The 14,379-nt window shown below is 50.8% G+C and overlaps 1 protein-coding gene across 2 annotated transcripts in view; it reads right to left on the reverse strand.

The window, feature by feature from the left end:
- CTSO (cathepsin O) overlaps window positions 1-14,379 on the reverse strand; it is a 320,201-nt gene that overhangs the window by 210,881 nt on the left and 94,941 nt on the right. For both annotated transcript variants that reach the window (XM_069631324.1, XM_069631325.1), the window contains exons 3-4: window positions 12,400-12,542; window positions 11,105-11,272 (exon numbers count right to left, since the gene is read on the reverse strand). In XM_069631324.1, the coding sequence (XP_069487425.1) occupies window positions 11,105-11,272; window positions 12,400-12,542 (311 nt within the window). The remainder of the gene's footprint in view (window positions 1-11,104; window positions 11,273-12,399; window positions 12,543-14,379) is intronic.

Genomic DNA, 14,379 nt, shown 5'->3' on the forward strand with positions numbered 1-14,379 from the left:
GTAGCATTTTTCATCTCTTCATGTCCATTTCACATGGATGGGTGCCAGTACTAATTCACTGACATATGGATGTACTTGTGGAATGTACCATGGCTATGGTACATGTCATCTGTGTGATGGCATGTGTCATGTATGTGTATAGGACATGCCACTCACAGGCCAATGTGTGAAGGCAGTGCTACCCAGTATGCAGCAAATGTGTTGCTCTTCCATCTTGGTGTCATTAGTGTCAGACGTTTGCCTCCCCTTCCAACTGTGTGACAGTGCATGCATGGGAGGGTTATAGTCATGTGGGACATGTGTAAATCATGTACTGGTTCTGTAGCTTGTCAGGCCTATTTGTGTGCTATGGTGCTAATGCCCGTTTTCATTTTTTGTCTTTCATGTTTTTGCAGGGGATGACACACTTGATGCTGTTGAGGTTGAGGAGATGGTGCAGACCCAGGAGGAACCTGAGGCACAACCGGCCACCCGTGGGGGACGTGGTGTGGTGGTGGGTGAGAACCCACTCTTGCTGCAGACGATTCTGTCCAGGGGTGTCTCTGGGTGCACCACCCCAGACCTCTATTCAGGTGTTGATTCGGATGATGAGACCTATGTGGCGTCGCAGGTAAGTGTTTCTGGAAGGGGTTCTGTTCTGTCCAACCCACTTGCACCAGGGGTAGAACCCTCTATTGGGATGTCAGTGTTGGTTAGTCAGCCTTTGGCGGTTACGGGTGCAGGGTCACACTCCACAACATCTGATCCTGTTCCTGGGCCAGCAGATCAGAGGGGGAATGCAGTCCTGCAGCCTCAGGCAGTGCCGGCACAGCAAGGCGCAGATCGCCTTGCCCCAAACAGGTGTGGTGCCCGCCGACGTGGTGGCCGTACGCCAACACGCAATACTGCATGGGAACAATCCATGTACGGTATGGCAACCCAACAGGCAGCATCAGTTGAGATGATGACTCAAGCAATGGAGAGGGTGGCCACTTCCATTGTCCCCACTGAAAGGCAGATGGAGCAACTACAGCAGGCAACAGACTCCATTTGCCAATCACACAGGGAGGACATGTTGGCGTCCCACAGGGACTGACGGGCGGCACTGGAGACTCTACGCCAATCGATATCAATAGAGTCCCAGGGCCACAGGGAAGCTCTGATGGTAGAACTCCATCACCTCAGGGAGACTCTTGTTGACCTTGAGACTTCCACTAACTTGAGGACAGAACAGCAGCTGGAGCGGCTCACACGTTCGCTCTCAGCTGAGATGCAGGCAACTCAGGAGGAGATCCAGGCATCACGTCAGCTGCTGCATGGGGATCGCCGCACTATAATCCTCCAGAACGAGACCTTCCACACCCGCATGCTTGCTGCCATGTAGGACCATACCAGGGCTTTGTGTGGGCTGCCTCCCATAGCACCACCACCACCTGTGGCAGCAGCAGAGGGTAATGAGAGCGACAGCAGCAGTTCTCCCACATTGGCATAGCCGTGCAGGCCATGAGCCCATGGAGGTGTTTTTTTTTCCCCAACATCCACACAGGCGGCTGTTGGTGCGCACCCTGTCCTCGGACCTCCTGGGTGGCCTCCCCCCACCCCCCACATATCCATTTTTTATTTTTTTATTTTTTATTTTTTATTATTTTTTAACAGTGTGTTGCCTTGTGTGGCTCCCGTGGGCATCCACTGTATTCCGGCTGGGCACATGCAGGCTTGTCCTGAGTTTGGGTTCGATGCTTGGGTTTGTGAGACACACACCCCTCCTGCTTCCCGTTTCCATGGGCTTGCAAAGGGTGTGACCAAGTGACAGTGATGTACACAGTGATGTTGGGCTCCCATGAGCTGTGTGGGCAGTCTGTAGTCAATACTGTGTAGACATTCCTTGTGTATATTGTTCTTGTATTGTACACTGCATGTTGGAATTATGTATGCTTCTGCTTCCATGTCTCCCTCTGAATTTGCAGGTTCATTCCTCATGTCTTCACAAGGCCGTCTACTTTGGAGACGGAGTTCATGTTGTATGCAGTACACAGACAAGTTTTTAAGCCTACAAGACTACAGTTGGAAGGGGGCGATGTGGTGGCATATTCAGGTTGTAAGACTACGACTACTTTAACTTAGTACCGTCATGTTTTGGTTATGTTTGACCTTGTGTAGCTGCATTGTATTGTTGGTAAGTATTTGGTCATGTGTGTTGGTAGTTCAACATTACTGGGAGCATATTGTGTGTGGCCAGTTTCCATTAGGGACACTGCACTTTGTGACACTTGTGTCAGGTTTTCGGGATTGCTTTGTTTGCTTTCACATAGCATGACATGCCATGGTGTGTTGGGTGGTGGTGCTGAGGAGGGGTTGGGTGACATGGCACTGTTCTCATGTTGTATTTTGCAAGGGGGTAATGCATTTAGCAGCATATGTGTCTTTTGATGACACAGCATTGGTGGTGTTTCTGTAGGTAGGGATGCACACATTGTGACACTTCCAGGTGACCAATCTCAGGCTGGTATGGTTGTGACAGTTGACTGTCCCTTGTGTCATCATCGATTGTCAGCAGGTATGTGGCAGGGGTGTGATTCTAAGTGAAGTAATTAGCCACCAGCTGCGTTCGGGCTGCCTCACCCCGTGCCCTTTCCCCTCCCATGTGCAGCGGGCGTGCATGTGGTTGGGGATGTGGGGGCACCACCATGTCCACCGGCAGGCCCTGGCGTGGTTGTGCAGGACACATGCTGCCACTATGATCCTGCACACTACTGGGGGAGCGTATAGCAGCTGCCCGCCAGAACGGTCAAGGGAGCGAAAGCGTGACTTGAGCACTCCGAATGTGCGCTCCACTATGCCCTGGGTTGCAATATGGGCTGTGTTGTATCTTACCTCGGGTGGCGTGGTGGGGTTCCAAATTGGCGTCATCATGTGGGTGCTCAGAGGGTAGGCACTGTCCCCTGGGAGGTGGTGATGGGTATCATTAGTAGGGTTGTGACATTACTCAGTATCTGGCATGCATGCATGTGCTGTGGCATTTATACTCACCAAACAGCCATGTATCGCCATGCCGCCCAGCTTCTACGTCCGGTTTAGGGTTGACATTCTGTAAATGAAACTGTCGTGGGTGAACCCTGGATAGTTGGCATATACTGAAGTGATGATTCCCTTGGCATCACATACTACCTGGACGTTGATGGAATGCCAGTGCTTGCGGTTTCTAGAAATGTGCTCTGATGCCCTGGGGGGACGTAGAGCCACATGGGTACAATCAATGGCACCTAGGACTTTGGGGAATTGTGCCACCCCGTAGAAATCCTGGACGGCAGCCTGCCTTTCTGCAGGTGTTCTGGGCAGGTATATGTGCCTGCGGACTGATGGGTGTGCAGTCATGATGGCCAAGACCTGGTGTAGGCAGCGTGACTGCGTGGCCTGTGACACCCCCGCCACTATGGCACTTGTCCGCTGAAATGATCCGGTGGCCCAAAAGTGCAGTACATTGAGGACCTTCTCCAGGGGGCTGAGTGCTTGGGAGCAGAGGGTGGGTGATGTGAGGTCATCCTCCCACTCACTGACCAGGTCGAGTATTATGTGAGGTGGAAACCTGTACCTCCCATACACCTGGATATCAGGCATGCCAAAAAGGCTGGTTCTGGGTGTAAAAATTCTGGGCCTGACTATCCTCCTCCTGCGGTATCCCACGACCACTGCTGCTAGGAACGGTATGTTCATCCTGGTGTCTAAGCTTGCTTGTTGTTTGCGCGCACTTTTATGCTGCGCGGGTCCACGTACGCCTGCTTCCTGCTGGCGTATGTGTTTCCGGATTAGCGCGTCTTTTTTGGCGCGTGCATGTGGGCGTTCAGCGCATTTGCCTCCTGTACTTCCCCGCCCACCCCAGTAATACACGTACCTCGCTAGCCCAGGCCCAATCGCGTGTAAAACTTCCCGCGAGCCCCTGAAGTACATGTACCCCGCCAGCCCAGGCACAATCGCGTGTAAAACTTCCCGCGAGCCCCTGAAGTACACCTACCCCGCTCGCCCAGGCACAATCGCGTGTGAAATTTCCCACGCACCCCCAAAATACACGCTATTTTTGACACAGCGGGTGTCCGTGTTTGTCGCGTACCCCTTTGCACGTCATTTGTCGTAGAGGGCCACAGTATGGGACATTCATCAGAGCTGTATATACAGGCTTTTTGTTAGCGCACATTTTTTTTATGCGAAGGGACGCTACCGCCTGCCTTCGTGTGGCGGACATGTGTTGATGTACATAGTTGACTTTTGGTTTGTGTCATGAGATCGCCATTTCACTGCTGGGGGGTGGGGGGTGGGGGTGCAAGGGGACACGAGTGGGGGCCTGCTGGCAGTTTCCCCTCAGTGCTGGGGGGTGGGTGTGCAAGGGGACATGAGTGGGGGCCTGCTTGCAGGTGCCCTGCACTGCTGGGGGGTGGGGGTTCAAGGGGACATGAGTGGGGGCCTGCTGGCAGGTGCCCTGCACTGCTGGGGGGTGGGTGTGCAAGGGGGCATGAGTGGGGACCTGCTGGCAGGTGCCCTTCAGTGCTGGGGGGTGGGTGTGCAAGGGGACATGAGTGGGGGCCTGCTGGCAGGTGCCCCTCTGTGCTGGGGGGTGGGTGTGCAAGGGGACATGAGTGGGGGCCTGCTGGCAGGTGCCCTGCACTGCTGGGGGTTGGGGGTGCAAGGGGACATGAGTGGGGGACTGCTGGCAGGTTTCACTCAGTGCTGGGGGTGGGTGTGCAAGGGGACATGAGTGAGGGCCTGCTGGCAGTTGCCCCTCAGTGCTGGGGGGTGGGTATGCAGGGGGACATGAGTGGGGGCCTGCTGGCAGGTGCCCCTCAGTGCTGGGGGGTGGGTGTGCAAGGGGACATGAGTGGGGGCCTGCTGGCCGGTGCACCTCAGTGCTGGGGGTTGGGGGTGCAAGGGGACATGAGTGGGACATGAGTGGGGGCCTGCTGGCAGGTGCCCCTCAGTGCTGGGGGGTGGGGGTGCAAGGGGACACAAGTGGGGGCCTGCTGGCAGGTGCCCCTCAGTGCTGGGGGTGTGGGGGTGCAAGGGGACACGAGCTAGGGCCTGCTGGCAGGTGTCCTGCACTGCTAGGGGGTGGGGGTGCAAGGGGACATGAGTGGGGGCCTGCTGGCAGGTGCCCCTCAGTGCTAGGGGGTGGGTGTGCAAGGGGACACGAGTGGGGGCCTGCTGGCAGGTGCCCTGCACTGCTGGGGGGTGGGGGTGCAAGGGGACATGAGTGGGACATGAGTGGGGGCCTGCTGGCAGGTGCCCTGCACTGCTATGATATGATATGATATGATATGGTATTTGTAACGCGCCTATACACAAGTGTTTCAAGGCGCGACGAGGCAGGGAGGGAGGGAAACAGGGGGAAGACAGACAAACGATCCTACTAGGCCAGGTGACATTCAGATCGTGCAAGTGCAGAGGTAAGGGGAAAAGGAGAAAGTGCAGGGGGAGGAGGTGGGGGGAAAGTGCAGTACAAGGTAAGTAGCGTAATAAAATAATAAATAATAAATAATAAATAAAAGGGCCAGCTGGTGGCAAGTGCGAGGTAAGTGCAGAGCAAGTGCTGGGAAGGGGGCTGTAGGGATGCAGTGACAGTCCCACAGTGCAGGAGGAGCCAGGGAGGCAGTGCAAGTGGAGAGTGGCTGGGCCCTGGACCGAGGTCACAGAGTGGCCCAGATGCAGGTTTAGTGCAGACTTCAGTGGGGAGTTTAGCAGGTTTAGCAAGGGAGAGGGAGAGAGAAGGCAGAAGCGAAGAGGAAGGTTTTGAGGTGCTTCCGGAACCGGAGATGGTTCTCCTCAAGTTTCAGGGAGGCAGGAAGGCTGTTCCAGAGGGAGGCCCCTGCTGCGGAGAGAGATCTACCCCCAGCTCGTTGCTTCGAGAAGCGGCTGACCATGAGGGAGTTGGAGACGGATGAGCGAAGGGCTCGTGAAGGCAGATATTTAGGAAGAGAGAGTTGAAGGTATTTAGGCCCCAGGCCCCAGAAGGCCTTGTGGACAATGCAGAGGGTTTTGAACTTAATCCTCGCAGCCACTGGGAGCCAGTGAAGAGATTTCAGTCCTGGAGAGATACGGTCCCTGGGCTTGAGGCCAAGGACAAGTCTCGCAGTTCTGTTCTGGATAAGTTGCAGAGGGCGGAGAGTGGAGGCAGGCAGATTAAGATAAAGGCTGTTACAGTAGTCCAGCCTTGAGAGAACCAGGGCTCGGGAGACAGTGAGCTTCTGGGGGAAGGAGAGGAAGGGAAGAATACCTCTGAGGAGGTGCAGCTGGTAGTGTGACTTCTTAGAGACGTCAGATATATGAGGAGAGAAGGAGAGTGTGGAGTCGAAGATGACCCCGAGGTTTTTAGCTTTGCAGGTAGGGGCAGGAAGGGGGCCAAGGGAGGCCGGCCAGAGAGCTGCAGGAAAGGAGGGAGTGGGTGTGCCGATGAGTAGAATCTCAGTCTTACTGGCGTTAAGGCAGAGGTCATTGGCGGCACACCATTCCTGGATAGCAGACAGACAGTCGGAGATGAGGGAAGGAGAGGAGGAGGCCGAGGGTAGCCTGAAAATGAGCTGGGTATCGTCCGCATAGCACTGAAAGTGGGGGCAGAGAGCGGCGATGCGGTGGGCAAGGAGTGCCAGATACTGGTTGAAAAGCCAGGGAGAGAGGTTGGATCCCTGGGGGACACCACAGGTGGAGTAAAAGATGTCAGAGAGGAAGGAGCCCATTTGGACCTGGGAGGGTCGACCGGAAAGGAAAGAGGTCAGCCATGCCAGAGCCTGACCAGTGATACCCAGGTTATCACGGAGACGGTTGAGCAGGATGGCATGGTTGACAGTGTCAAAGGCAGAGGAGAGATCGAGCAGAATGAGAACACAGGGAGTGTTGGAATCGAGGTTCAGGAGCAGGTCCTCACGGATGTTCAGGAGAGCAGTTTCCGTGCTTCTGGCCGCTCTGAAGCCGGATTGATGGTCATGAAGATTACCAACATATTCAGCATGGAGGTTAAGCTGGGAGATGGCCAGTTTCTCCAGGAGCTTGCCCAGGAAGGGAGTAATGGAGATTGGGCGATAGTTGGCCGGGCAGGAGGGGTCGGAAGAGGGTTTCTTGAGGAGGGGGTGCACAAGGGAGTGCTTGAGGGGGGATGGGAAGACTCCAGAGGCGAAAGAGTGGTTGCAAAAGTCAGCTAGGGCAGGAGCCAGGGAGTCGATGTGGTCCTTGATGGTTTTGGAGGAACAGGGGTGAACCTGTTTAGACGAGGCTTTCATAGATCGGACTTGTCTGGAAACCTCATCAGCAAAAAAAGGTGGAAAAGCAGAGAAGGAGGGCGGAGGGGTGGCTGCAAGAGAGCAAGAGGAAGAGCCGGGAAGAGAGGGAGGGAGGAGAGAGGAGGAGAGCGAGGACAGGATGTCCTGAGTTTTTGAGATGAAGTGCGAGGCCAGTGCAGTGCAGAGGGCCTGGGAGGGGACAGGAGAGGTAGAGACTGCAGCAGGGGTGGGGGTGCAAGGGGACATGAGTGGGACATGAGTGGGGGCCTGCTGGCAGGTGCCCCTCAGTGCTGGGGGGTGGGGGTGCAAGGGGACATGAGTGGGACATGAGTGGGGGCCTGCTGGCAGGTGCCCTGCACTGCTGGGGGGTGGGGGTGCAAGGGGACATGAGGGGGACATGAGTGGGGGCCTGCTGGAAGGTGCAGCTCAGTGCTGGGGGGTGGGTGTGCAAGGGGACATGAGTGGGAGCCTGCTGGCAGGTGCCCTGCACTGCTGGGGGGTGGGGGTGCAAGGGTACATAAGTGGGGGCCTGCTGGTCGGTGCCCTGCACTGCTGGGGGGTGGGGGTGCAAGGGGACATGAGTGGGACATGAGTGGGGGCCTGCTGGCAGGTGCCCTGCACTGCTGGGGGGTGGGGGTGGAGGGTTAATGCGTTGGTGATCAGTAGTGCAAGCTGATATGTGGCTTGCCTGGGGGGCATGCCCATGGTGGATGGGCTGCCTGCGGGACATGACCAGGGGTGCAGGGTAGTCCACTGTGGTGTGGGCTGCCTGCAGGGGCCGTGGAGGGTGTAGAGGGAATACCTGGGAGGACCCACACTGCCAATTCACGTGTAGGACTCCCCTGCACCCCAGATATACACGTACCCCACTCGCACAGGGCCAGTCGCGTGTGAAACTTCCCGCGCACCCCCGACATACACGTACCTCGCTCGCCCAAGGCCAATCGCATGTGAAACTTCCCGCGCACCCCAGATTTACACGTACCCAGCCAATGGCGTGTGAAACTTCACGCGAACCCCAGGAATACACGCACCCCACTCGCACAGGGCCTATCGCGTGTGAAACTTCCCACGAACCCCAGATTTACACGCATCCCGCTCGCCCAAGGCCAATCGCGTGTGAAACTTCCCGCACACCCCCGAAATACACGCACACGCTATTTTTGACACAGTGGGTGTTCGTGTTTGTCGCGTACCCCTTTGCACGTCATTTGTCCTAGAGGGCCACAGTATGGGACAATCATCAGAGCTGTATGTACGTGCTTTTTGTTAGCACACATTTTTTTCATGCCCAGGGACGCTACCGCCTGCCTTCCTGTGGCGGACGTGTTTAGGCTTGTGCGCGTCTTCACCCGTGCGCTGGTTTTCCCTATTTGATTCCATGAATACGTGTTGTAGGCGAGCGTGTGGGCGTTCCGTGCACTTGTCTCCTGTACTTCCCCCGTGACGCCCACATTTTCACACGTTGTTCCCTATTCCACGTGTCACGCCCCATGTTACGCCTACTTTTGTTATGTGCGCCGCGCTATGTGCACTTTCGCTGTGGCCGTAGCGCACGCCGTTAGATGACCTGTGTGCCGGTGTGCGCCACGCATATTTTCAGCGCACTTCCCAGATTTTACTGGCGTACAGACTTCCTTTAATCGATGTGCGCAGGTTTTGCTGCGATTTGCGCACTTGCACTGCGATTTTCGCACTTGCACTGCGATTCGCACGCTTGCGCAGGAGTTTTCGGGGGCACATTAATTCGATAAATCAGCCTCTAAATGTTCAGCTAGGAACAAACATGTTTGGCATGCAAACATCAAGAGCAGAACATAACATTTCACAGAAATGTATTAACTTCTTAAAAATGTAAATTATCCAGATGGAGTCAAATGAAGCAATCAAAGAAAAGAAAGTGGTGAGAGAGGAGAGTAAGTGGGGGAAATTACACAGACCTGCCCCGGTAAGAATCTTAAGAGAACCGCAGGGGAAAACTACAAGGGATCGTCTCAGTAAGAATCTTAAGTGGCCCCAAATGCTAGAGGGGGGAACTCTCCAATGTCTTGCCCCGTTGAAGTGCATTACAAGTGTACAAAAAACCCAGAGGATTGTCCATCATTGTGATAATGTTCCATGGATAAGTAAAAAATTGGAAGGGGCATTTAAAATCAGGTTGTGATGCAGTGATTTTTTGAGTGATGGCACCTTAGAATTGTATGAATTAAAAAAGGGAGTAGACATTGGGACCAAGCACACGTAGTTCTTTTTGCTTAGGATATCTTTCACTGATTTTACTTACGTTTCGGTCCTCACTGACATTTACTTACGTTTCGGTCCTCACATAGTTATCGAAGCATTCCGCCCTTTGTGTTTAGGTTAACTTTCCTTAGAACAAATAGGCATTTTTCCAAAAACAACATTGAAAGAAGCAGCAAGAGCGGGATAAAGGGGTTCTCTGGATGGACAGTGATTGAGGCAAAGCTACGGAAAGGTAACTCTCTAAAAGGTTCTGTGACATCCTTTCATTCACCTTTATCTCATCCCACAGATAGGCTGTCATTGAATAACCCAAGTGAAAATGAAATAAAGTTGTGTAGTACCCCATCTGTGTTTTAAGTCCTTTGCGCCTTGTGCCCGATGACATACTGGGCCTGATCACGACTTTGGCGGTAACGCCGGTGCTATTAGCGCCGGCACTATCTGCCCTACCGCCGAACTCCCCGGCGCTAATAGCGCCAGATCACGAGTTCGGCGGTAATGTAAATCCCCATTCCCCATTGAGCCCATTTGGGAATGCCCCATTCCCCATTGGGATCAATGGGGAAATTTCGCGCTAATTCCGCCGGCGGATTTCCCGCCGGCGGTAGGAGAGTGAATTTTCTGCGGATTTTCCCCCAGCTAAGAGCTGGGGCGAAATCCGCCGAAGTCCTGATTTGGCGGACCCTTGAATCTGGCGGTAATAGCGCTACCGCCGGATTTAAGGGTTACCGCCAAAGTCGTGATGAGGCCCACTGTTTGGTCGCCTCGTTTGGATGTTTGATTGAATTGTCAAGGTTCCCTTTTTATTCAATACACTAATGAGTACAATACGAGAGACTTTTATATCATAACTTTTTAAAACATTCAAACTCCTTGTTCGGTAGGAAAGGGTGTTTCATACTTACCTAGAAAGTAGACACTGAAAAGGGACCATGTGGGTACACTTTCTAGGACTGGCACATTTATTGATCATATGGGCATACAGCTTTACTATGCATCTTACAATGAAGTTAAACAAGTTTCAGTGTATAAGACACTATGCAAATAAACCAACAATGTCCATCCACACTGTACTAGCTGTCATTATGGTACAATAAATGCCTTTTTGCATCAAAAGGTGAGGATGGCTCACAAAAGCAGAAGGTTACTTCTCCCCGAGAATGTGTGGAATCATGAGAATTGCGGAATCATTACAAATATTGGAACATGAATCTTGTGGATTCAGGCCTAATACTTTGTGAATGCTTGGCGTTCAATATGTTATCTGTATCGTGCTTGGCTTCGAACCTCAAAGAAATACATGCACGTTTGAGGTAAATACAGTGATGGTGGGAAAGAGAGTTTGCGTATCTTAAAAGGTACGAGGAAGGGGACTGAAAGTCTGGTGATTACAGGAGGGGGAGGAAGTATACATGTTTACAAAAATCATCAACCGGCCAATCTTTAGACTTTAATCTGAACCAAGTCAAACAATGTTAAACAGGTTGGATGAGATCATCATTGCTCAGGACACAACACTATCACAGAACATCCGTCACTCTCATTTGAATAAAAACATTTAACCATGCACATTCTAGATAATTCTCCCGGTTAATGAATGCTTTCAAAAGGTTAACAACCTGATTTAGCCACCGCAAAGCAGTGGTAGGGGAACCGCCATTGCAACCGAGGTTCTTTTCTGAGCAGTCGATGACCTGTTGGACACTGAGCTCCTCCAATGAATGACTTTGGATTGCATATGCCGATTCGATGGCCTCCACCACGCTGAACGCCCAGCAGCTCCCACACTGGAAGACACATTCAAAATAAAGCTTCACAATAGCCAACGTCCTATTGCACTTCTGAACTTCTATCCAACAACATTAATATGAAAGACATATGAAGGACAAGCATGGCTTTTTAATTCTATTATTTCATTTTATCATCAAGGAGATTATGAATACTTTAGAAAGCCTGGGCAGAAGTAAACACCTGGCTTTGCCCTTTGTAAGTATATGCAATTGACGGTTTAATTCCTATCACTGATCATCGCTGAATCATTTCTGTGAATGGGGTCTGGGAACTGTGGACACTATGTCACTGTGACGTTAAGCAAATATTACCCTATTTAGTGGCAGGTACGACACTAAATTGTGGCCGATGACGCTGAAATGGACCGCTTGAACACATTTTGTAACCGAAATGTCACAAGGACAAGAAGAGTGTATTAACAGGAGAGGAGTGGCAAGATACTTACACCAGGGCATAGTTGGGAGGATAGCTCAGCGGCAACGTGCTCGTCTTGGAAGCAAGACGACACGAAGCAACGCAGGTTCGGTCCGCGCTTAGAAACCTCTGGGTATTTAAGCGCGTTATAAATATGCAACTAAGACACACAAAAACAATTACGCAACAAAACAAAAAAAGAATTCTTGTAACAGTGCCTCGATGCCCGCGGGCTTTGTGAGCGCTTTAAAAATGCAAAAATAAATAGCTGGAGACGCATGACAGAGGTATAGCCCTATGAATGAGGAGCTGGCCCACATTCTTGAAGATGGGTAGAAGTTCTACTTTCTTCCCCAAGAGTAAACATATCACAGAGTTGAACTTTTAACCATAAAAACTCAGCAGCTCGGGTTCATTTGTGTTTTTCCCCCTATGGTCATGCTGCAGTCAGCAATGGCTGGTGTCGCTCTAGCAAACACGAACCCAACAATGTGACTTTTAGCTTTAGAGACATATAGCGAGACACAGAGAGAAGGCAGAAATGGTGAGGGACAGTTTCAAAGACTGAGAGAGTATGCTTGATCGGCGCATGCAAGGACAGGTACTGATTTGCTATAGACACTCACTGTGTGCCTGCCTGCCTTGATGCTGTAGTAAATAAAGTCGCAATGTAAAATACCAAGAGACGAGAAGACAGGTAGGAACTTACAGACTGCTGGTCTTTTACTGGCGTTACTGCATTCATGTCCCTCCAGTCAAATCGTTTTGGTAGAGGGGCTGGTTTAGCATTGTTGTACACATTAACAGGAAATACGGGTATATTGTCTGAGGTGAAGCTTCTTAGGAAGATAGCTAAAGATAATGTATAAACATGAAACATGATACATGAGTGACTTTGAAACAGATACATTTGCCAATCCTAGAACACACACACACAATACATTTCTTATAGAACAGAAGCAAGCTAATGCAACCTCGTTTCTTTCCCATTACAGATTTTACACATCATATCATCGCTCATACCCGGGTCTTGAGGCTTCACTGAAAGTTAAAAAATACGTGGTGTGTTTGACAATAATTTAAAATACACCATCATTTGCAATACTTCTTGCGATTCCTAAACACCCACATTACACCACATTTTCCAGATTGACAGATGTGTGATAACATACCTGTGCGTGGCTTGTTCTTAACAGTGTAGCTTTTGAGTTGAAGAGATCAGCTATTGAGTATGGAACGTGCCAAACGCGACTTGATAGCTCAATGAGAGGTCGCGCGGCCTGAATGGACAGTACTTACGCTCTTGTTCAGACACTGCTACTTCATGTCAGAATTTTGACGAAAGGGTGTTCACCTTTCCAAGGCCAAATTCTAATTTGGTACACTACACTTCAGTAGCATCGTACAAGGTGTCCAAACTAATGCGTCACCATTCTATGCAGTCCTGTTGCACACGGGAGACCGCCGATGAGGAGCGATGCATCAAGGAGTAGACGTATACATCCACAGGAGATCCTACCCCCCTAAGAATCAGAAGTATAATGAATGTACATACAGTGAAACGCATGATAGAACAAGTCATCGTATAGGCTAGCTACAAATAGTGAATAGAATGCAGGCAGAGTCACCATTGTAGAGAAACTGGACATCGGTATCATAAAATAATGAAGCCAAAGAATTATAAAGAGAAAATGCAACGATGTGTCGCAGTAGAATAGTAGGTTGTTGGAGCTGCGTTAGGAGGCTGTCTTGTCTGAAGTCAAGCACTAAGAAGTCGAGTTCAGCTGTCTACGCTGAAGAGGAACATGTGTGCAGAACGATGAATCCTCTCACGTTTAGGTGCAAGAAAGAACACAGAAGTTGCCAGTCTTAATTTATTAAAACATTTAAAAGCTTGCAGAATTAACAGAATTGTGGTCTCTTGTCGAGGCTGAAAATAGGGCTTGGAGTTCACACTTGATAGCGAGTACACTCACTCCCGTTGCATTCCTAGGATGAGAATACTCTGCAAGGTCATGTACAAAGAGAATTTTATGGCAGAAGCCGTGGGTGATGAGATGTTGGGCTAATTGGGTGGTAATGGATGAGGGATGACACCTAGCACTTAATTTATCATTTCACACATATCGCAAATCCATTTACATACATCAATAACAAAAAAGTTCATACAAAATTTCCAAATTTTCAGCTCACACATACAAATATCCCCACATCTAATCACACTCATTCTATCCTCATACACTTCCCAAACTTCATACACGTGACCATCTATATAGTTCACTTCAATCAATTCACAATGTTTAACTATATTTAGTTCCCCTTGTCTATTATCAGGTAACTCAGTATTAACACAGATTTGTTGTCTGCACATGTTTCCGTTATCGTGGTAGGACTCCATAAATCGTGTCCATTAGACAATGCAACCTTCGTCAGGTCAAAAACAGGAATCTCAATATGTCCTATTTCACATGGTAGGGTGAGCCACACCACCTCCACATACATTTTATGGGTGTAACCCATATGTGTGGACATATCCCAACTTCACTCCTAGGCTTCAACCAAATCCTTCTGGTCTCCCTTCTATTATGGCAGACACTGTTGATTGCTTCAACGTATTGCATTTGTATTTGTATTTATTTTATTTGTCAAGCGCTCCCGGCCGTGGGGCAACTGGGCGCATGCATATCCA

This window comes from Ambystoma mexicanum, chromosome 6q (genome assembly GCF_040938575.1).
Source record: "Ambystoma mexicanum isolate Mex_15411 chromosome 6q, UKY_AmexF1_1, whole genome shotgun sequence".
In the NCBI taxonomy this organism is placed as follows: Eukaryota; Metazoa; Chordata; class Amphibia; order Caudata; family Ambystomatidae; genus Ambystoma; species Ambystoma mexicanum.